The sequence below is a fragment of the Typopeltis vanoorti genome, chromosome 21, assembly GCF_054136105.1.
Source record: "Typopeltis vanoorti isolate ZY-2024b chromosome 21, IOZ_Tvanoo_1.0, whole genome shotgun sequence".
NCBI classification, from domain to species: domain Eukaryota; kingdom Metazoa; phylum Arthropoda; class Arachnida; order Uropygi; family Thelyphonidae; genus Typopeltis; species Typopeltis vanoorti.
Genome location: NC_143569.1, coordinates 29,576,480 through 29,600,953, shown reverse-complemented (window position 1 = coordinate 29,600,953; position 24,474 = coordinate 29,576,480). Strand labels below are relative to the sequence as shown.

Genomic DNA, 24,474 nt, shown 5'->3' with positions numbered 1-24,474 from the left:
AGTTTTATTTCTAAAGTTCAACGAGTTCTTAATATGAGAGGAGTACCTTCATACATCATGCCCATGCTTTATGGTCTACAGGTGACTTGCTATATAAAGAATTGCATTACATCCAACCTTATTGAAAAATGGTTTCTCTGAAGTCGTTACTAACAAATTTACTTTACTTTCAGCTGCTATGGGATTCCTACCGATTCTGTTCAAGAAGAAATTACTCGAATTCCACTTCCCTACGTTAAAGGAATATTTGAACGTCTTGTAAAAATCTCCGCCTTTTTTTTTTTTTTTTCTATTCGCAAGAAGACTGGATTCCTTGCTCTTTTGGTTTGACTTATTTTGAACAATCTGGAAGATCTGCCTTTGTCCATCATGAGAAACATCGAATCCCTTGATCATGAACAATTTAGCCTTCTTGAACATACTGTTCCGACTAAAAACAGATATAAAACAAATTCTACATAAGAGCAGATTTCTTATGGAACATCTTTATAAGGAAACTTGTGAAGTGTTAGTACACACATTGTCCAAACTTAAATAGATATGATGGCCTACATTTATCTCCTTTATGGGAGCTGGTATTTCTTCAATCTGCTAATCATCTTTTCTAATTTATTTATATATTATATCTTTTATTTTTTACATTAGTTTTTGGTTGACGTTTTTTAACTTGTTATTTTACTAAAGCTATTTTGGTGCTTTTATAGAATATTTCCTGTTAATTTTTAATTGCAGAAGATGCGTTACAAAGGTGAACAATTATACCATTACAATTCTATATAATGTAAGTCATCCGTTTCTTTTATTTCTAGTACACATACCTGCTACAGAATTAGAAACTTTTAATTTCGTGTTGGATTTCGTTTAGCGGCTTCCACAACCTCAATTTTCTGCGCATAGTTCGTGAGATATGTGTCGGAAACAGCCTTCATTAAATGCTGCACACAAGAAGTTGTGTATAAGCCTTCTCAAAACGGCGATCTCGTTTCCGACAGACTATCTATTAGGACCACAGTTACGCCTCTTAGACAAGCAATGCGGTTATTTTTCCACTGATTAAACACCAGGGATATCTTACATTTGAGAACCCAATCAGTTCTGCTGTTTTCAAAATCATCGCTCCAGTCAGATGGGCACCCAAAATAAGCCCTTATTCCGAAAGATCCCTTTTTTCCCCGTTGTGATTGACACTATTGACGATTACTGATCAGAAGCATTCTTAAATAGTTGCATAGAACACGTAGTTAAGTATTTTGCATATACGCTGCGTGAGATGTTTACCCACATCTGTATAAAGATTTCTAATTCAATGGCCGGTATGTGTATCACAACAAAATAGTCCGACTGTGAAAGGTCTGCTCTGTTTTCTGTTTGCAATATATTTTTCATGATAATTTTTGAGTTCATTCAGACTTCCAGCATCAACGTATTCAGATAATGAATTCCACTCTCCACCATAAAAAAAAAAAACATTCGCATTCTTTTTTTACTCGACATGGCAGCTACAGGTCAGTCCCAAATAGGTCTCTCAGAGATATACTGAACAATTGAGTGATCGCTGCATACATTACAATTTAAAGTATATGTGCGTGCTTTAATTTCACCAACAGTTCTGTTTTATTTTATTTATTATTATTAGTCTATGTATAGTTAAAAATTAATACTGTTTAAATCCTTAAATAACTTCATCATAAATTTTGATGAACTCATAAACTGAATTTATTTTTCAATGAATCATCGGTCAGTATCTTTGTATGCGTGTTGTAGACAACAGTATTAAATACAAAATGACTGACTTGGTCAAATTCTTCTTTTTTATTTATTACAGAAGTCCGTTTCGAAACTTTATGATCAGTCACTCATATCAGTAACTTCAATCATACAGAACCATTGCTTGATGCAATACATATACATAGACATTTTATGAGTTCCTGTTAACATTCTAAATAGTTCAACACTTTAAGATCAAATACGATTATCTGGCAGGAGACCACTTCTGAAAAAAGTCTCAGAAATTCATGATTTCCGATAATTAAAAAAACAGTTTGAGAGTTTGTCATGTGGATATCACTAAATAAGGACCTTGTTGCAAAATGCATTCCACTATAATACGTAGAAGCGATTGTTGGCTTCATTCTGTTAATGTTACCTAGTTATCAACAAGTATAATTAAGTCCACTTGTTACTTCTTCATCCTTTCATAATTACAGTCAGGCTTTTAAAATAGGTAGTTTCCTAATATAGAAGTTCACTGAATTCCAAGCAGTTCATTTTTCTTTTTCTTTTTCTTTTTTTTTAGTTTAAAAACACGAGCACATGCACAAAGATATTTCTTTCGCAATTAACGGAAGATAAACATCCATTATCATCATTGGGACTGGGAATATATTCTGTGGAAAATAAATCTTCTGATTTTGCTACCTATTGGACGCTTAACAGGGCGGTTCATCACGCTGTGATGACACTGGACAGAAGTTCGGCGAAAATTTTCTTGAATATATATAATATATTGATTCGATTAACACAGCTTCGTTGATTCATATCAGGTTTCTGATCTTTTCCGTCAATGGGACTCAAGTAACAAAAATTCTTCCTCCGTCATCGTAGTGCTCAGCCATGTGGAATCGTTTTCCTATAAAGAAATTGAAATACTAATCACATAACATTTCTGATTCATGTACTGTTTTGTTAAAAAAAATTTAAACATAACTTTTGTTTTTATTCATTTTGTAATTAATGGATTTATGTACAATCCTATCAATTCATTTGCACGAAATCATCGTTTTAATACATAACTGTCTCATTTAAAATAATAAATCAGAATAGTGGAGAAAATGAATTCTTTTTTCTGAATTTTTCTTATAAATTCTAGCAATTTATTAGGTGCCGTTCATAATACTACAATTAAAAGCAGCACCAACATTTCTGCCCTTTAAACCTACAATAAATAAAAATTTTATAAATAATAAAATAACATAATAATAATCAATCGGACAGATTCTCAAGCACCATAAAATATTTGGATCTGAATTCCTTGTCATAATTACATCAGACCGTCCGAAGAAGACCACTAGTAGAGTGATCTTATCGAGACTAATTACAGAGGAGCTTCGCAATGTTATATGGTGACTGGGATATTAGGGAAAGGAATGTGAACTATTAGTTTATTTTTAAATATTTTTGCTTTATTAATATAATTTATCTCGATTCTTCCCTTAACACTTATTTCAATTTTTAATTTACATTACAATTTTTAAAAAAAATGTCTTAAGTAGCCGGTGGATTACACCAGATCAGCAGAAGAAATGTTATAAGCTTACTTCCGGTTACTGACTACAGGAATTTTTCCTAAACTGTTTTTATCAGCTGTATACGTGATTAGTAATTAGTTGGTAATTCGTGCAAGAGTTTTTCCCCCCTCGCTTCCCCCCCACGGGAATGAAAATTCTGGCTTTTAATACAGCACTCAGGAAAATCTACCAAAGACCTTATACTACTGCATACAATAAGATCAGTTAAGGGAGGTACACGAGATGATAGCAGTTGTTTACCTACTCTTGTCTCCCGTATGTTTACAAATTGTCAATAGCCTTTGTCACCATCTATAGATGATGACGAAGGCTGGACAATGGCTCCCTACCCATTTCCAAAAGTTAGGTCTAAATGAGTTTCTCCTATTGTTTTTGAGGAATGAAAAACACATTCGGGGATTTATATACATCTTTAAAAATGATTGATCTGTTTTGTTATTTGAGTAAAAATCGTTATTTTGCGTTGATCTTCAGAAGCTCTGCTCATTCTATCGCTCTGTGCCTCTCTCACGAATTCGCTACTGGGTGGAATGAAATGCAGAATGAATAATGATGGGAATTTATACTGTTAGCAATTAAAAGAATGGAAGTAGAATAAATTTATGCAACTTAAAAGCTTGGAGTGCCGTAAAAAATGACGAAAATATGACTGTACGTATTCCTACTCTTATACGACCCTGGCGTTTAGGTCAGGCACTTCAAAACACATTTGAAAGCCATAGCTGAAGTGATATTTTTACATTCATTTGATAATCGTACCTAAGTACCAAATGTGGAGTGTTTAGCACTACCGCCGATATGGCAGGATTAATGAACAACGTGAGCAGAAGCAAAGCCGTATGCCATACTAATCCTTCGTTGAAATACTCGGACACTGCACTTCAAAGAAACCCAGTGAACACTTCAATAGCTTGTGGGCGCTTCTTCAGTTGATCATTTTTTCCACACTTCAAAGTATACTTTGTTGATCATTTTTTCCACACTTCAAAGTATACTTTGAAGTGTGGAAAAAATGATCAAAAGTGTGGAAAATTTGTGATAATATGGATAGATGCTCTGGACCACTTTTCCTTCGAATGACTACGGGTCCGTGAACCGTTGCTGGAAGATGGTTTCACTAGCAATAAAAGTTCCCGTTGGTCACAAAAATATGACTAGCGGGATTTTTCATCCGATGTATATTTTAAGCTAAAGCTTAAAATATACATCGGATGATTATGAAATAACATGTAAAACTTGGGCATATTCTGAAAACTCATTACGAACGTTTCTTAACTTTCTGTGCACAATAAATTAATTGTTTTAAGTCTTTAGTAATGAAATCTAGATTTATTTTGAGGTCACTTTAAGCAGCACTAAGTTATGGGATAGCTATGCGACTAATGGCCATTCTGAAAGCACACATAAAAAAGAGTCACATAAATGCAGGTAACCCACGTTTTACGAGAGGGGATGCGTTCCAAGAAATCCGTGTAAAGAGAAATTCCACATTAAATGAAGGGAATACAGTTTTTTTTCACGTTTTTGATGTTTTTATTAATTTATTTTTCTATTTTTTAAAGACTGAGAGCCTTATTCGTTATTATTTGCGTGTTGACAGGTATCGATTTTTGGTTTCAATCTTCGATCCACGCAATTAACAATTTTTCTAACTCTCGGTTAGTTCCACTCTGAGAATGAGTGATTTTCTTTGCAAAGAAGGGAGTAATATTTTCACCTGCTTCTTTAATTTTATCCTTATCTTTAAAGATTGTTCTTATTGTTAACTCGTGTACGACGTCAACAATCTTGAAACTGGACTCGAGTTTTGGCGGAAAAAACCGCGTAAAAGAGATTCCGTGTAAATTGAAGGTTACCTGTACTTAGTTATTTACTATATTCATAACTAAGAGTGACTATTTAAAGATAGTAACTTTTATTATTTTTCTTGTACCGCAAAATGAAAAAAAAAAAAAAACGTGACATAAGTTGGGCTTTATTCGATACCCATAAGGAAATAAGTTCATTTTTACTGTTCCTAATTCCGTAATTCACCTATTTACGTGGCAATTGATATCTGAGATGTAACGTAAATTTTACGTGCACAACTAGTAAAAATACTGTATATTATCTTTACTAGTTTTCGATAAAAAAAACCCCTTAAAACTGCCTTATACTTTGCATTATGCTCTGCCTACCGCAAGGTTATTATTTAACCTTGCAGTGGGTAAAGCTCTAAAGTGGAACGTATTTAATGCACTTATTTTACTAATTTGTATATACTGTATTACTTATGTAGTAAAAGTATATAGTGCAAAAGTTGATACCTTTCACATTAAAGTTTTCAAGTATTCTTTTCACCGAACATTTGAACACATTAGAGTATATGAGAACAAATAACTAGTCAATCAATTTTGACGATTGATATGCATAAATAACCTGCAGAAGACCATCATTAGGTAGGATATCAATGCAAATTATAAATTCTCCTAAGAAGTTTTGGTTACCTTTTTCACACATTTCACGGTGGTCTCTATCACACTCTGCTTCGGACATCTCATGGCTGTCCAGATATGAACCAGAAGATATTTCCCTACCAAAAGTATAAGTGGTCTCTTCACTTTCACTGTCTTCCGGAGAATGTCTGTAAATGGTTAAAGAAATTAATTTAAATAACCAAGATCAACCTACAGGTAAAAGTAAAGACTTGGTTGCCATTTTCTTTATCCGACATGTTAAATTATTATGACAGTAAAGTATTATAAAAATTTCCAATATACAAACGAACGATTGATCCTTAATATATTTTCATAATTTTTCCTGCAGGTGGCAACACTGTTCCGAATTTTATGGCATTCCAAATGAAAAATACTATATTTTTAACCAGAAAAACAACCAAGTGTTGTGCAGTTTTTATGGTCGCAGAATGTAATATCAAGTCACATATCGACAAATAAACACTTGTATGAGGAGGAAAATGTTTGTCTGACGGTTTAGTTCAGATGCGAAACAGGATGAAAGTGATTTTGACGTTTGGGAGGACAGCAAAAGAATCATTGTGGCCAATTTTACGCTTGTAGTTTAATTATTAATGCTAAATAGTCCGGCGATGTGTAGCACATTTACGTGCTACCACCCAAAAGTAACGTTTACATTTGTTGCAACCTGAAGTATACCCTGTTTTATGTCAACATTTAGTCGCACACACAAATTAATTTAGTAAAAAGTCTTGAAACTGGTGCTCTGAAGCTCCTCAGTGGAAATTCATAACACCCAGCTCTGTGCAAATGGAGATGATGCGAGAAACCAAATTGAGAAGCAGCTTCGCTCGCATTTCTATGATGTTGCAGCTAGCCATCTCAGTGAGCATCGGCTGCTGGTATCTTGTCATATTATAGATTCAATGTTACCTATGAACTTCCATATCTTCAAAATGTTTCCAGAGACTTGGAAATTTTTAAATGCAACGCACGTTTCTTTCTCCCTCCTTCCCAAACGACATCCAACCATCATTTCTCTCCGAAACGCAGGTAAAACTCTTTCCGCGCCACGTCATTTGGTATGCAAAATCTAAATCGCCTCAGAGAAAAAAATGCATACTGCACAGTCGCATTAATTTTCTTGCAAATATTTATTTCACATGATTATTTTATATATTTCTAGGAATCATGTATCGGGGTATATTTAAACTAATAAATGGCCACTATAGATTATTACACTTAAATAAAAAAAAAAAAAAACTGTCAGTGGAAGAGTAGTCAGTCATAGAAACAAACTTCCGGAAAATATTGTAGTGGTGGTGGTACCTTAAGAACAGATAAGTATTTGGAAGTATATGGTGTGTTCTTAGATTCCAAACTATCCTTTTCTGCCTTCATATCCTAAATGGAGTAGTACGATACTCTTTCTGCTGATTTTAGGAAAGTCTGCTGGAAGTCGGTCTCCAACCTTCATCATGGCTGCAGATGAAAATATTCCTAGATTTTGGCGAAAGGAATACGATATAGACAACTGCTGGCTTCTCACATTCCATATCCTAGAAACCAGTATTCCTGTGTAGTCGATCTCATCTACAGTTGATTTTTCTCAATCGCAGAGTTTAAACAGTTCATTTTAAACACACACACACACAAGCTATTTACAAGAATCAAACATCGACTGAATAAAAATTCCACAAAGCTGGATGGATATCGCTCAATGGAAGTTATCACAAGGAAACTTACACACCATTGATTTATTTATATTGGAGCAATACTTATAATGTATTGCTAATAGTTGTCTTCATTTCATGTAACGAGGTGGAGTAAAAAGTTCTGATAAGCACCTAGAACAAATATGATATTAAAGCAACTGATATAACCACAAGAAAGAACATACTAGTAGCAAAGTTATGAAGGTAACTTATGTTCTTATATTCTTGTATGCAGTGGCGCACTCAGGATTTAATTTTTTTTGGGGGGGGGCGAGTTAAGTAGACGATTTGAGAATACACACTTACGCATCGCATACGACCTATGACTGAGCATCTGCAATGATCGCTAATTCATAAGTAGTATAGAAATAGAAGACACAACACGACATAAATAAAAAAAAATGAATTTTAATTAGGAAAAGATTTCTGGAAAATTTTCTAGTTTTTTCCTTTTTCCTTTGGAGAGGGACATGGGAGTCTACCCCCCCTCCCTCTGGGTGCGCCACTGCTCGTATGTTCTTTCTTGTTGTTATACCAATTGCTTTAATATCATTTTTGTTCTAGATGTTTATCAGAATTTTCCAGATCTTCCTCGTAATCCCAATAGAGTGTTAGCCACAAGCAAGCTAGCGCCTCCAACTCGCAGTAGGAACAACCACCCTTGATGGAAACACGAGCTTTTCCTCAGAAACTTGGGTTTATACCCGTGACACATAAACTGAACGGGGGAGGTGACCAGCCCTCTAGCAATTACTGATTTCTCTCTTAGTCCTATTGGTTTCGGACTTCATTCCTAAAGTAATTTTCAGAAAAGAGCTATCGTTCATTTTAAATGATAGTTTTATAGCTTTTTTTCCAATAATCAAAAAGTCCGCGTGGTTAGCCTAGTAGCTGTGCGCTTTGCAACCATATGCCTGGGGAAGGAATGTCCTAGGTTCGATTCCCGTCCGTGACTTGAGGAGCTGAAGGATCTTCCTCAGTCATAGCCAAGTTAGCCGGTCTTGGGCGTGAACAGTAGGGCAGTTTATCCTGGTTTTTTCATCCCCCAAAGCAGGCAAACCGGCCTTGAGAACTCAACACTATGGACATTGGATACACCGGGTCGTAGGGCTGACTACCTTATCTTGTGAACGGCTTGAGGTCTGATGATTAATAAACCCTCGACACCGCAAGGTAAAAGAGGGTAAAAAGAAGATAAGATGAGAGATCAAATCCGCTGAAAGTCAAGGGGAGAGGGATTTTTCCGTTATTCCTCTCTCTTCCTGCAGCTTTTGAACGGAAAGAGAGGATTAACTATGAAACCTTAATCCATAAAGGAGATGAAGCATGTTGAATCTTCGAAATTCAAAGAAATGATAGTACTTTGCTAGTCTGTAATGCAGTTTAGTTTTATAAATAATTTGTCGTATAGAGGAGACTAGTTGTTTGGAGTCATTGTGCAGTCCATGCGGAAAAATAAACATATTTTTCCAGGTCTCGGCTTAGGCGAATTTACGGAAACTTCTGATTTAGGATCGCAAAAGGGACAAAACGTGTCGAAATTATGTTACAATAATTCTGCTCTGGAAAGATAAAAGTTAATAATATATTTAGGATACCGGAAAGAAAACGTTCGTGTGACTAATTTTGGTTTCAATTTGGTGAATTTTTATTGGCAAATATTTCTGTGCAGATTTGTGTTCCAGTCGATGCTCGGAATTCCGCATTGAACGTGTCAGCCGACGAATGGCAGTTTTTACATGTTATCCTTCGTAGCACCCTATAATCACGTTCAGTGAGTGTAGTGAGTCGTCTACTCCGGATAGCACTTGCCTCCCTGCGCTACCATCACTGACTGTTGACCTGGGATTTCCCAATTTGTCAACAATTTGCCGAACAGATAGGCCTGAAACATGGCATCCTATCACAACGCCTGTTTCAAACTCCATCAATTCACTTCTCGCAGCCATTTCACGTGCACACAGTTGCACTGATTTGGGAGCATCACATTCCTCCAATTTATACCGGCTACAAACACGTGACTCGTTACATGAGGATATCCGTTGACTTTTTTCTGAGCAGTGTATGCTTAATTCTGATAATGAAATGATGCCAACTTACACAAAGAATGCGATTACAAAACGAAACATTTTTATTATAATGTACACGAACACTTCCTTGTTTAATGCAGTACTGTTTTTTCTTTTATACAAAACAGGAAAGGGAAATGCATCTACTTATGTGAGAATATATTTAGAATGTTATGCCAGCAACATTAATGCAGGTGTAGAAGTGTATACCTAGCTTATGTTCTTCAAGTGGAGCCACTGCACTAACGATAACTAATGTCTATATAAAAATCCTGATTTTTTTTTGTTGTTATTAGTTAATATTTACATGCTCAGTATGAGTAAATAAAAACACCTGCTAACAATTAAAAACAACAAAACTTCTACAGTAAAGATAAATGACATCGATGCATTTTCAAAAGTAGACTATTTACCCGTCAGAAGCTAAACTGGAAGGCTTGTAACTAATTCTCTGGGAATTTCGTCTAGTTGGAAGTCGATCTGGAGGCAAGGGTGGGCCATGCTGACCACCTAAACATAAAAGATAAATAACGTTTCACTAAGACACTGGTTTCCATAAAATATACATTAATATTTAGACTAAATCCAATAATTCATTTTCACTTAATTTTGTTTCATAATGTTTCTATTTTTGACATTCTAAACACAGTTATACAGGTAACTTTATAGTAGAAACTTAATGGAATTATCCGAAAATAGTTTCGGATAATTCCAAGGTATATATCACATTAGTATAGGTCATATACTCGTATACGTCCATTACTCCCGTTTCACAGAGAACAGGACAACAATGGCCAATCCATAGTTCACGTATGATCACCCAGTTCTCTTAATGTAGCCCTGAAGTAAACTTCAAAATTAAAAAATACGTATTAAAGTTTAAAAAAAGATTTCTCAGAAGTTAAAGATTTAAAAATTTATTTTATAAATCTGATTATGAGTTACCGTCAAGGCACTACATCCAACAAATCATAGGTTGGTGAAATCCCACTAAGCATGGCTGCTTATGTAAGTCCTCAGAAAGTACGATTTTCGTCGCCTGGTGTGAGGTCCTTCACTCTGCTTACTGGAGATCTAATATAATTTGACTTGACAAAAAGTCTCTAGGGACAGGGAACCGGATTATCTAACCTTTCATTACAAAAGGGTGGTAATGACAAAAAAAAAAAAAAAAGTGACCAGGCACACCAAGCTAATAGTGCATAGTTTACTATCTCCGAATAACCACAGCTCATGCAGCTATAGGCTTCATAAATTGTTAAAAGCGCCCAAGAAGGATGCTACTGCATGCGGGTCCGATCTTACAGGTCCTCAGTTTTCTCTTATGATGTAGCGGATTTCTGCTATAAATGGCTAGTCGCATTTCATCCTACTAATGCTTAAAACTACTACTCCTGAAAGTTTCCTGCATTTTATATTCCCAAACGTGTTGGTGGTGACAACACTCTTTGGTTGGCAAGATTAGGTTCAATGCCTGTCAGAGTACGAGGAAAATATTTCCAAGGAATTCTTACTGCAGGTTCCCCACTAAGCTCAGTGACGACTGGAACTTGCTTTCTAGTCCTAGCGCTACCCACTGTATGCAGTTAATAAAGTTCAGTAGCACAAATAGAAAGTTGGATTTCCCAACAGAATTTGAATTTTACAAAATTCAAATTTTCTATTTTAAATTTCAAATTAAGGTTATATTTAGCCAATTATATTTGAACTTTGAAATAAAGTAACATTATCTTTCTACTCGGCGATGTAACAAGTGTTAAGGCAAAATGTGCCTCCCCCCCCAGTGATTTTTTTACTATGTATATTATTTCTAAGTCAGCAAAAACAGAGGGAAAAAAAAGGAAAATGACTTTCTTCCTTCTTCAAATAACAATACATTCTCATTATTAATTCGATTTATTGACTTTCCCCATTCTTCAAATGATTACTTTCTGCGGTGAGTGTCAATCAAATTTCTTGGAACTTAGAATTACTTTTTTTTTAGTTTGCTTTCTGTTAAACTTCATAAAACATAACAACACACAATATCAGAATTGCTCTTCTTATCAAAAATAAGAGGAAACAGCTTATTTTAATGTACCACCACCACCATGTAAAAATAATTTTTTACATGGTACAATAAATAGAGGACATATATGATAAATAAGCCTTTGGCTCTCTATTTCAGTAATATATGATGGTTTATTTATTTCCAGTTACAATCTAGAAATTATTGAACAAAGAATAAAAAAAAAAAACCTAAACCATACTATACTGATATCGGAGGTTGCGGTATATCTCAGATACAATTTACTGTCAAATATCATAAACCTTTCCATAACATGTGTTAAACCAAACTGACAGCAAAACACAGTGCGGAATATCACCCGTAACATATGAATGCACCGCTACTCATGACCGCCAAGCTATACACTGAATTGTGTAAGAATATTTATATTAAACATTTTGCATGTATCTGTCAGTTCAGCTGCAAGCTCCGAAAGGTTAAATACACGCAAATACTATTTATATTTGCGTGATTAATAACACGCTGGAAGTTATTAATATGTAGGCCAAGGTTACACACACACACACACATACGAAAGAACGTCCAAAAGCGTTCAAAGTTTCAGAATATCGCTAAAACATTTACAAAGATTGTTGACATGTATACAAAATAAGAAATAATCGGAAAAAGAAATAACAACATAGCTGCGGTAATTAAGACTCTCCCCCCCCCATTCATGCTGAGTGAGTACTCGAGGAACTTCCTTTCTGCTTCCCTTCGCTATCTCACTGAATAGATTTAATAAACTGACTCAAAACTTTCTGTTCTAATTTACACATATTTGTTGATTTTGCAGAATTAAAAAAAAAAAGAAAGAAAAAAACTATTTAGACTGGAAGAAAAAACAGTCTGCTATTTCCATTATGAGACTTCAAATGAAAAAAAAAAACTCTCATAAAGATTCTTGCGTCATGACGTGACAATTTCAAGTTGTCTTCTAACAGCACTCAGAGAAGAGTAACATCACAGCTAATCTTTTTATTTTATGGGACTGTATTAATACAAAGTGCTTAATACGCTGATGAAGTTTTTGCTGCTCCTTAATTATGTACAGATCGCCCTGGTTTATGGTATAATTATCACACAATATAATTATTCATTTTGTGTAAAGTATAGTCAGCCTTGCATATTATGGATCGTGTTATGTTAGTGTGCACGTATTCTAATTATTACTTTCATACACCCGTTTCCATGGTGAAGTACGAGTACTGTCGAGGAGTGAGAAGCTGTTGAGTATCGCGTTGATTTCTTTCTTTCTTTTTTTTTTTTTTTTTTGTGAGTTTTGCAAAATGCGTAAGCGCATATCAGATTCATTAACTCCACGCGTCAGTAAGCATGTTATTCCAGAACTCAGACTAAAAGGGATTTAATTTAAACATGGTTGTGGGAAACCTTACAAAAATGTGTTGAACAATCCCATTTTTTTATTTCACTCGAGCTATTTGTAGAAGAAAAGACGGAAAACGTGTCGAAATTACACATCACAGTAGTTCTGCTCTGGGTGAATGTTATTATGTGGCACACTCTCCCTCGATGAGTCTTTGGACTAATCGAGGGAGAGTGTGCCAACAGCATGGAACGATTGAATCCCTTCCAATTACTAACCGCGCTCAAACTTGCTTAACTTTTTGCGAGCCATTAGTAACAGAGGTTCTACCAATCGCGAATGAAACGCGGCGTCACCGCGGTTCGCAAAGTTTCGACTGCATCGCATCGGGGTGCTCCGTCTCGCAGATCTGAGATTTAATATAATTCTGGATTTAGAGTGCACACGAGAATATATTCATGCGATCCAATTTCAAACAAAACGATTCAAACTAATATTAATAAATTCGTGTTACTACAGTAGATGGAGTTTAATGAAATTTGCATTTAACATCTCATTTAAAATATATCTAATCATTTCAATTTTAGTTACAATTAGACCATTTGTAGTGAGCAAATTTAATAGTAATAATATCATGTAACACCTCAAGGAGTCCAAGGACCCATGTGGGAAGGCACTCCACACACACAACCCATCGTCTACATTAATCCTTCATCCACACACTGCATCATTTATCCACCATCTACATACTACGTCATCACCCACGAGTAGTATTTCTGTTTGGTAATTGCATGTGTTCTCTGGAAGATTTGCCAGTATGATGATGAAAACACCGAGTTTCGAGGGGGGAAAAATCTACGAAACAAAACAACAACAAAAAAGGATCTACAAACTCATCTTCACTTGAAAAAGCTCATATAAAAGATTCCCCTAATCGGGACGATAATCGAACTGAGGTCTTTTCCAATCGAAGGTCGCAGTCTCCTGTAGTTCTTCCTATGTCTAACATGAAGTCACAGATCGAAGTGCCACAGACGGCAATGACTTTTGATACATTCGTCGGATTTATATACATGTTATATACCATATAAAATACCGCAAACACCACTAGTTAAAGTGACTTGTAGAGCAAACATGTACCATAGACATCATGATAGTTCTCGTGAAAACAACCGAAATATCGAAAATCAAAAATTTAACTCTGAATTTCCGCAGTACGAGACTGTTGTATGTCTAGTAAGTTTCTGCGAGAAACTTAAAAAATGAAATGAAATTTGGTATTCAGGATGACCATTAAAATTTGTCAATTCCAAAATTAAGCAAAGCAAAATCATGGTATCACTATAGAAGAATGCTATTAGGAAATGCCTTTTTCATGACTGTCTGTGATAATTTCTTATTTGTTTGATTACTGGCAATTTGAATTGAGATGTAGTACAGAAAATCTGTAATCAAATAATCAAACACTGCAACGCGGAAGTTACGTAGTCATGATAAGCTACGTTGTATGAAATATTGTTCAAGGCGGTGGATTCATCGCAAACTAAGATAACAGATAGCTTTTTGGTATGGTATAAAAGGAAGCTAAAAATGTAAGTATAAAGTCCATAGGCAACTAGAATTAACCCACTTTATGCTAATTTAAGACGCTACTCGTTCCGATTTTGTCCTTTTTTTTTTCTATATATATATATATATATATATATATATATATATATATATATATATATATATATATATATATATATATATATATATATATATATATACAGGGTGTTCGGGATAAATTTGACATATTTATAATTAATTATATCTTTCCGTAAGTTACATGTATTAACACACACTTCTCTTCATTTAAAAGTTTGGACCCTTCTTCATTCATATACAAGATGTCAGAAAGGATGGATAGCTGGAACCCACCTGAATCATGGAAGAGAATAACTTGTATCATGATGATTCGTGCCCGCCATCAAAATAAGGATATTACGACTGCTGCCCAATGCTCCCTGAATACAGTAAAAACAATCAGGCATGAACTAGAGACTTGCAATGGTGACTACGAGGATGTAGCAAGAAGAAAGATCCCTAGCAGACGATCTGATTGCGTTCGTACAGCAGAATTCCTCGCAAATCTGCAGGAACAGGTGTTGAAGAACCCTGGCATTGGAATTCGGGCTTTGTTCGTGGAGTTGCTAACTGTAGTCAAGCCCTGGATAACAAGGGTAGCCAATGGTAGGCCGTATGTATGGCAGCAGGATTCGGCCCCTTGCCACACCTCTGGGAAAAGTCAAAAATGGTTGTCTGAAAATTTCTACGACTTCACCAGTCCAAATGTTTGGCCTCCAAACTCCCCAGACCTTAACCCCATGGATTATTTTGTATGGGGCGCAGTTGAAAAAGACACGAATCGCACTTCCAGTAATACAAAAGCCCAGTTAATGGATAAAATTAAAACAGTTTTTGCGGCCCTTCCCAGGGAGACTGTAGCATCAGCTTGTTCGAGGTTCCGAAGCAGAATTGAAGCTGTGATCGATGCTAATGGTGGTTATTTTGAGTAAATCTTGTTGATAGTACTGTAATTAACTCTGCCTGTAATGTTTTTTGTCAATTCATTAAATTTAATAGATACAAAGAAGATTTTCTTTTTCCTTACGAAACTGTCAAATTTATCCCGAACACCCTGTATATATATATATAATAGCCTTCGGGATTACATTCGACATTATGAGCTATTATAGCAGTTAAAATAAATATCTACTTATCTTGTGATACATTCAGTCAAAAAACTTGCAGAAAATTATTGGGGAAGATACATTCCTTGCGGGGGGGGGCGTGATTTGTACCTTGTATTAATTAAAGCACCTAGTTAAGTGGTGCAAAAATATGTCTTTTGCAAATCAGATATGCAGAAATAAAACATTGGTTAAAATGTATCATGTATCGGGCATTTCCACGAAAAAAAAAAAAGATTACCGGAGTAGGAGAAAATCACCACTTAAATTAAGAACTCAGAAATGATTTGGCAAAATAGAAAGAAATTTAAAATGTTTATCATTAAACAGAATTATCTGAAATTTGCATTATTTTTCTGCTTAAGACTACACTGTTTATAAAACGGACATATTTTTCAAACCTGTGGCGATTATCTAAAATGGACCAAAGTTATAGAAGTTAAGAAAATAAGCGGGCGCTATACTCACATAAATCTTGTAATGCTGATAACCAGATTGTAAACTTAACAACTATCGTGACACTTTGCTTTGCTAAATTCGAACTATTATGCAAACTGTATGCATAAAAGAAAGAAAGTTAAGATTCCCCCTCCGAAAAAAAAAACAAAAAACAGTACGCACTTCTCTGCTATTAAATGAGTAAAAAATCAGAAAAAAATGCAATAAACACGTTTTCAATCTAGGAAAATCGGAATAAAACATTAAATTAAAGATACCAAGAACTTATATATTTAGTTTAATCCTTTAATCAAGTGTAAGCAAACAAGTTTGCGCCTGAACTATTTTCAGGACTTCGGCAACTCGTATAAAGAAGCTAAGACTTCATCACTTGCCTTAGTATCCCATAATGTAAAGCACATCTCCTTGCGGACATGTATAATGCTATGCATTATGGGAAGGGTCACTACCCAGACCAGTTCTAACCTTTATTGAGGTCTCATCGGTGGGAGCCAACAACTTTCTCTAATCCAGGAATAAAACATTGTTCATTTCTAGTAAAAAATAAAAAATAATAATAAATAAAATAAGATAAATTAAATAAATGCGAAGAAATTTTGAAATAATAAATTGTTCTGTAGCAGAATACATGAGAAAGAACGAAAGCTAATTTTATTTTATCGAAAACTAATACAAAATCAAACAATATATTAATTCACTGCTTATAAAAAAAAAACGTGTACGCACACCGAATGCCGTAACTCGGCCTAGGTGCAGCAAGGTCATGGCCGTATACTAAATGGGGGGGAGGGGGAGAGATTAAGCTCAACAGTTTATGACGATCTCCAAAACATACAACAGATCTCCAAAACATACAACAGACATACACCTCTAGCCTTTCACGGCACAAATACATCCAGAGCTTTCTAAGCCATCGAAAAATTGTCTTTTCCTTTCTAGTTACTACTTTCGACCTATATACATCTCCTAACGCTATATAAATTCGAAATTCGCTCAATCTTAGACTACTGGTCCCGCATTTGGGGTGGAGAATAAAAAAAAAATCTTTCAAAAATTACTGATGCTCTCCGCGTAAGATGTATTTTTTTTTTATGGAAGCTGCTCCATATCGGTTTGGCCCCCACCATTCCTCCATTTTCTCCTAACTGCTCACATCCATACATAGTTCAGTTTCGAACTTATCGAAACCAGCTTCTAATCCTCCCTTTCATTTCAACTGCCTCTGTTCTTTGGAACAGACTTCTTATACTCCTTTTCTCAACTACAACCCCCAATTATTCAAATCATTTGTCTACAACACACATTATCAAGCATACAAAAGCATCCGAGTTCATTTCAATTAGGAATTACTGGGGATTTTCTCGAACCTGGAAGTAGAATGGACTTTGATTTGCGGAAAGTACAAGATACATGACTCAAAATTATCGAGCTGAATATAATTAAAAATAAACAGCCCAGCTAGATCACTGATAAATTCTATTTATCAGTGATCTAGCTCATGAATAATAGAAGTTATCAGTGTCCTGAAAATGATTCGACTCGTCTTGAATACTGATAAGCAAAAGAAACGAAAATAGTTGTTGCTTTATGCACTTGGAAGTTACAAGTTTCAAAAAACAAGTAGTGGTAACTGAGAAACCAGTACTACTCTACTTACCAATTAATTAAAATATTAATCAAGGTACACATTACATACACACTAATGGAAATCCTATCCCGAATAGCCAAGGAAGAGACCAATAATATCTGCCAGTTCTAAGTGTTCGCAATATGGTGTAGGGTATGTAAGTGCAATAATAACAATGGATTTCTCTCATTTTTAATTATTATTTTAAGTTTTTTTTTTTTTTTTTTTCAATAAGAAGTAAACAGTCTGGAACACAGAATATATTTTTGAAGGATAGGACAAGAGAATGGAATATGGGAATGTTCTTACCTGTGGCAGACAGTGTGAAGATCGGCACTAGCAGTAAAAGAAGCACAGGTGTGTGGATTCCTTGGGCTAAATGAGAGATAGAGAAAAAATCGCTAAAGAAAATACCACAAAGAAAAGAAGGAAGTCATTATGCAGATAGGATATGTGTACAGTTCAAAGAAAGAAAGGTTTCAACTCTTTTATCATTAATGAACTAAAGTGTGAACTCCAGATATTACAAACACTCGCGTTCCTGATTAAATTAATGAAAGTATTAATGCTGTAAATTCTAGTTAGTTAAGAATATTTTCGTTTAATACTATGTCTTTGACAAAAGCCTCTAACATGAATTGTATGGAAAGTGAGTCAACCGGTAGTTTTGTAAAATAAAGATATCATGTTTAAAAATAAAATTAAAAAAAAAAAAAGACGACATAGTATTCGCTGACAGTACATTAACCGAAATCAAGCGAATGGTTAAAAACAAAGCATGGCTATAGAAAGCGTAAGTTACAAGCTGAAACCATGAACCCGTAGATACACGAAATTTCACTACCACCGCACAAAAGAATACTAGCACAGCTTTGCCTAGCCATCTATTATTATTTATTTTATATTTGGGAGCTGTTCCTCTGGGATAAAGAGGAACCAGTACTTCACCACTCCAATTCATTTCGAAAAGTAGAGAAGGATAAAAAAAAAATACAACTTTTATAAAAATTAAAAAAAAAACATCTTTCTTAAAAAAGAAAATTTTAAAGAATTTTTTTTTTTTTGTCATACATGTTTGAACTTGTGAGAATATGATATTCTTCGTCTGTATTATGAAAATAAACACATCAAATTCAGTACTTGAGCGATATAGAATGTAACAACACTGTAGGGTTCTCTCTGGCCTTTTTTTTTATTATTTATTATTATTTTTTAATTATCGGAAGATGGGGGAATATTAAGTAATTCGATGCATTATATCTACTAATCCTAGCTAAATAAAAGCTAGCTACATAAATTATCACGCATGATATGCTGTACAGTCAAGAATATCTACCTCACAGGAATTAGACCATGAGTGAATAAATTATTGGTTGGGATTGTGGATGTTCCATTTAGTGATTTATTCGATCCTTTTCGTGGCATCACACGATATGAGAGAGGTGATAAACCGATACAGACTTCTAGAGATTATTTCCAGCAGTATGTTAATCACAGAAAGCCTGTGAAAATAACCTCCCCTCTGTCTAGGTGATATCATGTAATTATCACAACTACCATATTTCGAAACCTAGGAATGAAAGTATTTTCTTCTCTAAGTTTTGATGGACTCACTAATACAGAAATTCTCACTAAAATAGAAAACTAGTTAGAAGATATCACAAAAACTGTAGTTATGCTCTCAACTAGTTCTGTGGTAAGAGCAGCTATATTTTCGTGAAAAGAAGGATAAGCAGAGGAGAGGCGCTTACAATAGCAAGACAAGGTCAATTTATTTTATTGGAATGCTGGATCATTCAATTTTTTTTTTTCTTCCCTTCTACTGTTTCAAATATTATTTCCAATATTTTGTCTGTCAGGATTATTTTTGGTTTTCACAAAGATAAGCACTGCACCATTCACGATGATGGAGTATTAAGGTGACCATATTTTCGTTTAATCAGTTTAAAAAAAAAATAATAATAACTATTTGGCTATAGTCGCTGTGAAATAAGCAAAAGCATTTAAAAATGTTTTAAATAAATTACTTTATAATTACTAAACATACAAAGATACTACACTTTGCGATTATATATCGATTATGCTGTCACTCGTAAACGAACAATCTTAAACAATAAAATAAGAGGTAAGGAAATTGATTTGAGAGAGAAAAAAAAAGTACGTTCTGCAGTAATAGTGACATCATTCACTATCATTATAACCAGAGGCGGCTCGTGCATAGGCACTGCAGCACTCCCAATTTTTATTGCTATATAAATATATTTATTAATATTTGCTTGTAATATTTATTTTATCATCAACAATCCTATACAATTCTCTCATTTTGTATAAAAAATAATAAAAATTCATCTTGTAGCACTCAGGAGGGCGATGGAAGTTAGTAGCACTGTATTCACCACAGTTCATGTTGCTACGTGCGCAAGCATATGCACGCCATAGTGAGATGCGGGCTATTGGCGTAATGCGGCACTGTCCGTCGCGCTATTTCACTGTTGTTTATATACAGTTTGCGCCAGTAGAGTGTTCGTAGTACTTATCGTGTCTCTTTAAATATTTGGACATTACAATTAAAGATATAACATTTGTTATAGTTTTTATTTTAGAACATTATTAATATATATATATATATATTTTTTTTTTAAGTAATTTCGAATTATACCAAGCTGTATAATTTTCTCGATAATAAACAACATTTTTTCATGTTTAATTTTTTTTTTAATTTTTACCATAATTTTGATATTTTATCCAAACACGTATACACTGTACTTACAGTGTGTATGTAATTTCGAAAGTCGGAGCACCCCCACTGATTATAACTGATAACAGATATAATTTCTTTTCGCCTAATTTTGCTACTAAAAATGGTCCCACTAAAGTCAGAATCGAAAAGATTTGAGAATTTTAGTCGATATCTAGATAAAAATTTAATTAAATTTCATCCATCTAAGATGGAATTACAGGGACAGTGCCCTCATTTCGGGGGGGGGGGGAGATAGGATTTTTTAGGGGAAAAATGAAGAAAATAAGAAGATGACATTTGTAAAGATAATAACGGCAATTGTTACTATTCTTTCGACTTCTTTTCATTAACACCGGGAGTTTTTTAAGCGTCTTATATAAATCTTTAAAAATTAATTTACTTCAGAGAACATAAAACAAACTTTTATGTTCTCTGAAAATAATACCGGTTTCAAACTATAATCTCTGAAATATTAAAGCACAATGTTGCAGGAAAACTTTTCAATAAAATTTTTATTTGTGGTTTCCTAAATACGTAGTGAGTCGTGCTTCTACGGGGCGTCTGGAAAAGTTCTGATAAACACCTAGAACAAAAATGATATTAAAGCAATTGATATAACCACAAGAAAGAACATACGAGGATCTAAGAATATAAGTTTACCTTCATAACGCTCCTACTAGTATGTTCTCGAATATAACTATGGACCTTAAAGCTCAAAAGAACAGTTAGTTGTTTAAATACATAGCTTAATCTCCCCTATATATATATATATATATATATATATATATATATATATATATATATATATATATATAATGATAAGCCTTTTTATGTCACGTTTTTTGAAACGTTTTGAAACTCAGGGGGATACCCTGAGTGTCGAGTCTTCAAAATTCGAGTCATCAGAATTAAAGGAGAACCGGCCTACCAGGCCGGAACACGGGGTGGGGCGTATTCTCCCTAGTATTCTATAAGAATTTTAACTTGGCTTAGGAGGTTGGTAATCGACATACAAGTATATTTGTAGTTGGCTTCTGAGACACATACATAATATACTATATTTTAGTTGAAATTATTTCCCTTCTATCAAGCCCCCAGATGTGCTCTAACAATAAAAAATTAATAATTAAAAACAGCTGGCTGGGTGGATAGTGTCTCTGCTCTTCAACCGATAGGTTGAAGAGCAAGGACACATCGGTTTGCATCCCACTGCGGGTATGAATGGGAGATTATTTTGATTGCCCCTCTGCTATACTGAAGGGATGAAGTGGTTTGAAAAGTTCCATGATTGGTCTCTAGAGACTGGTTTCCGAATTATGTAATAAAAAATAATCAAAGTTAAAAAAGAACAAAACAAAAACAGCACTCACACACTATTAATGCCCATAAGTTTATTACATTTCATGAGGAATCACATAAAAAAAGGGGAGGGGAAACAAAAACTAATGATTTCACTTTCAAGCACGTTTTGGAAGGCCAAAAACTTAGAGTGAAGGATTTCGGAATTAATGTTTCTATATAACCTTGGGGAGGGGCAGGGTCATACCTACGTACAGGCACTTGTGGCTCTAGCAGGATGGGAGTACAAAAAATTAGGGACAATTTAAAGGTCCCAAAGAATGAGGAGGAGGGGGGACGAAAAGTGTAAATTGGGCATGGGGAGTGGTTCTTTGAGCACTTTGCATATATTTCTAATGTACACAAGTAAAAGAGAATGTACTATTTTCCCACAAAGTGGTGGTTAACTTGTAGTAAAAAATATTGTCTAATAGTCAGTAAAAATACTAAATTTTAAAGGCATTCTAATTTATTTCTTTTTTTCTGAATTAAAAAAAAAATTTCATCAAAGAAAACGTGACATTACAACTTTCGACTGGAAACAACCTGAGTTTGATTCTCATCGTGACGAGAGGAATCATTATATCGCCTTTTTCATTTGAAGATTAGTCAGCCTATCTCATACGGATATATCAGTGTTTTTTCTAGTGGAAAGTCGGTTTTTTTTATCCCACATACATATTGCCATGAAACTATAAGTCAGCGCAGCACCTAGAGGGGGGGGGGACAAGGAGCCCTTCCCCCCAAAGAAAAAGGAAAATAGCAAGAACATTTTCCGAAAATATTTTCCTAATTAAAATTCATTTTTTTTAATTTATGTTGTGTCTTGTCTTCTATTTCTATACTATTTATGAATTAGAGATCATCGCAGATGCTCAGTCACAGGTCGCATGCGATGCGTAGTGTGTATCCTGAAATCATCTACTCAACTCGGTTCCAAGATTAAATCCTGAGTGCGCTACTGCCATAGGTAATTTACAGACAAAAAAAAAACAAAACTGTTAGTGGCCGGGATGGTGTAGTGTAGCTGGAGATGTGTAGAGGACTCCTTGGAGGTATAATAATAATCAAAGGCATTATTTCTTAATTTATGCCTTAAGTCAAACTTGCAATTTTAACCCAGTTTTACTTTTCCAGTTTTTTTTGTTATCTGGCTGTTAATTTAATGCTATACACACCCTCTAAAACCAACCAAACAAAGCTTGATATGCTTCTATGCAGTAGGGCACTCAGGGTTTAATCTTGGGGGGGGGGGGGTGAGCAAGTTGAGTACACGATTTGAGAATAACACTCCGCATCTCACACGACCTATGACTGAGCATCTGCAATGATCGCTAATTCATAAGTAGTGTAGAAATAGAAGACCCAACACAACATAAATAAATACAAAAAAAAAAAAGAATTTTAATTAGGAAAAGATTTTTTTTGTGGAAAATTTTCTAGTGTTTTTTCCTGTTTCTTTAGAGGGGCAGGACCTCTTGGCCCCTCCTCTGGGTGCACCACTGCTTCTATGAGTCTTCATTAAGCGATTTTATCATATTTAAATATCTGAATGTTGACATGTCTTCCATTTAAATTTCCTACACTGCTTCTTGTTTATTCTGTTTTTCCTTTTGAGCTTTAGAATCGCATTATCGAATTAACGTTCAAACTGTTTTAAATGGGTATTGCCAACTTGTACTGACCAAACAAAAGTATTATAAATATTGTTTATTGCAAATGTCATTAAACTGTCTATGACTAAGTAGTGCTTCGTCCAGCAATGGACAGAAAATAGCTGATGGTAATGATGATACTTCACTTGGAAGTACGAAAACTTTAATGGAATTTCTTTGCTGGAATAATACTATTCTATAGTAAGCAGAGTTTGACAAGTAAATTCCAACCATGTTTTTTTTCATTTTTTTCTGAACAGAACATGACCATATTTATAACACTAGTAGATACTCATGTTATCTATAAGAGTTTTTGTCAACTAGAATAAATGCATTTTTACTTAAACAACAAGTACACAAACCCCAATTTGTAAATGCTTTTACAAATTTTTTCTTTCTTTCTTTCTCTCTCTCTCTCTCTCTCTCTCTATATATATATATATATATATATATATATACCTACAATGAAACCACCACTAGTGCAATGGTTGACAATTAGTTTACTTTGCACTTAAAGTATTATGGGTAAAAAAAAAAAAAACTGGATTCCACAGATGCTGAATGTTATCATTGTTATTTTTCACTTCTATGAAGTTCTATGCGGAAGGCTACTTCATCCACAAGCCATCAAATGGCTTGTGGCATCAAATGCAGTGTCTGTTAGCTGTGTACATTCCCAGACCAGTCCGTATGCTTTGCAAGATGAAACATGCATGGAAAAATCCTGGCATCTCTATATGAGACTAGCTAACTCATATTAGTAGTCATTTATTAATTTAGTTATATTATGACTGAAGTAAATAAGGTGATGAGAGCAGTATATTATGTTTGTTAACTAATCAGCTAACTTACCTTCAGTTGGAAAGCCATAAAGTTCTTTATGTTTGAACCCTATTTTTTCAACTGAAGGATAAATATCATGACAACCTTTAGAAGGATGAAAGAGGAGAGGGAGAGAGAGAGAGAGAGAGAGACTCTGGGTAAAGAAAAAAAAGCAGAAA

General features: G+C 34.5%; 1 protein-coding gene across 6 annotated transcripts in view; it reads right to left on the bottom strand.

Annotated features, from left to right (window-relative positions):
• Window positions 1-1,836: 1,836 nt before the first annotated feature.
• The window catches only part of LOC150094689 (cell adhesion molecule Dscam1-like), a 772,561-nt gene continuing 749,923 nt past the window's right edge, over window positions 1,837-24,474 (bottom strand). For 5 of the 6 annotated variants that reach the window (XM_090411389.1, XM_090411386.1, XM_090411385.1 and 2 more), the window contains 4 exons: window positions 18,050-18,115; window positions 9,962-10,058; window positions 5,795-5,931; window positions 1,837-2,629 (listed from right to left, as the gene is read on the bottom strand). In XM_090411389.1, coding sequence (XP_090267515.1) covers window positions 2,571-2,629; window positions 5,795-5,931; window positions 9,962-10,058; window positions 18,050-18,115 — 359 coding nt within the window. In that variant the 3' untranslated portion in view covers window positions 1,837-2,570. The remainder of the gene's footprint in view (window positions 2,630-5,794; window positions 5,932-9,961; window positions 10,059-18,049; window positions 18,116-24,474) is intronic. The other variant, XM_090411387.1, reaches the window with a different exon arrangement.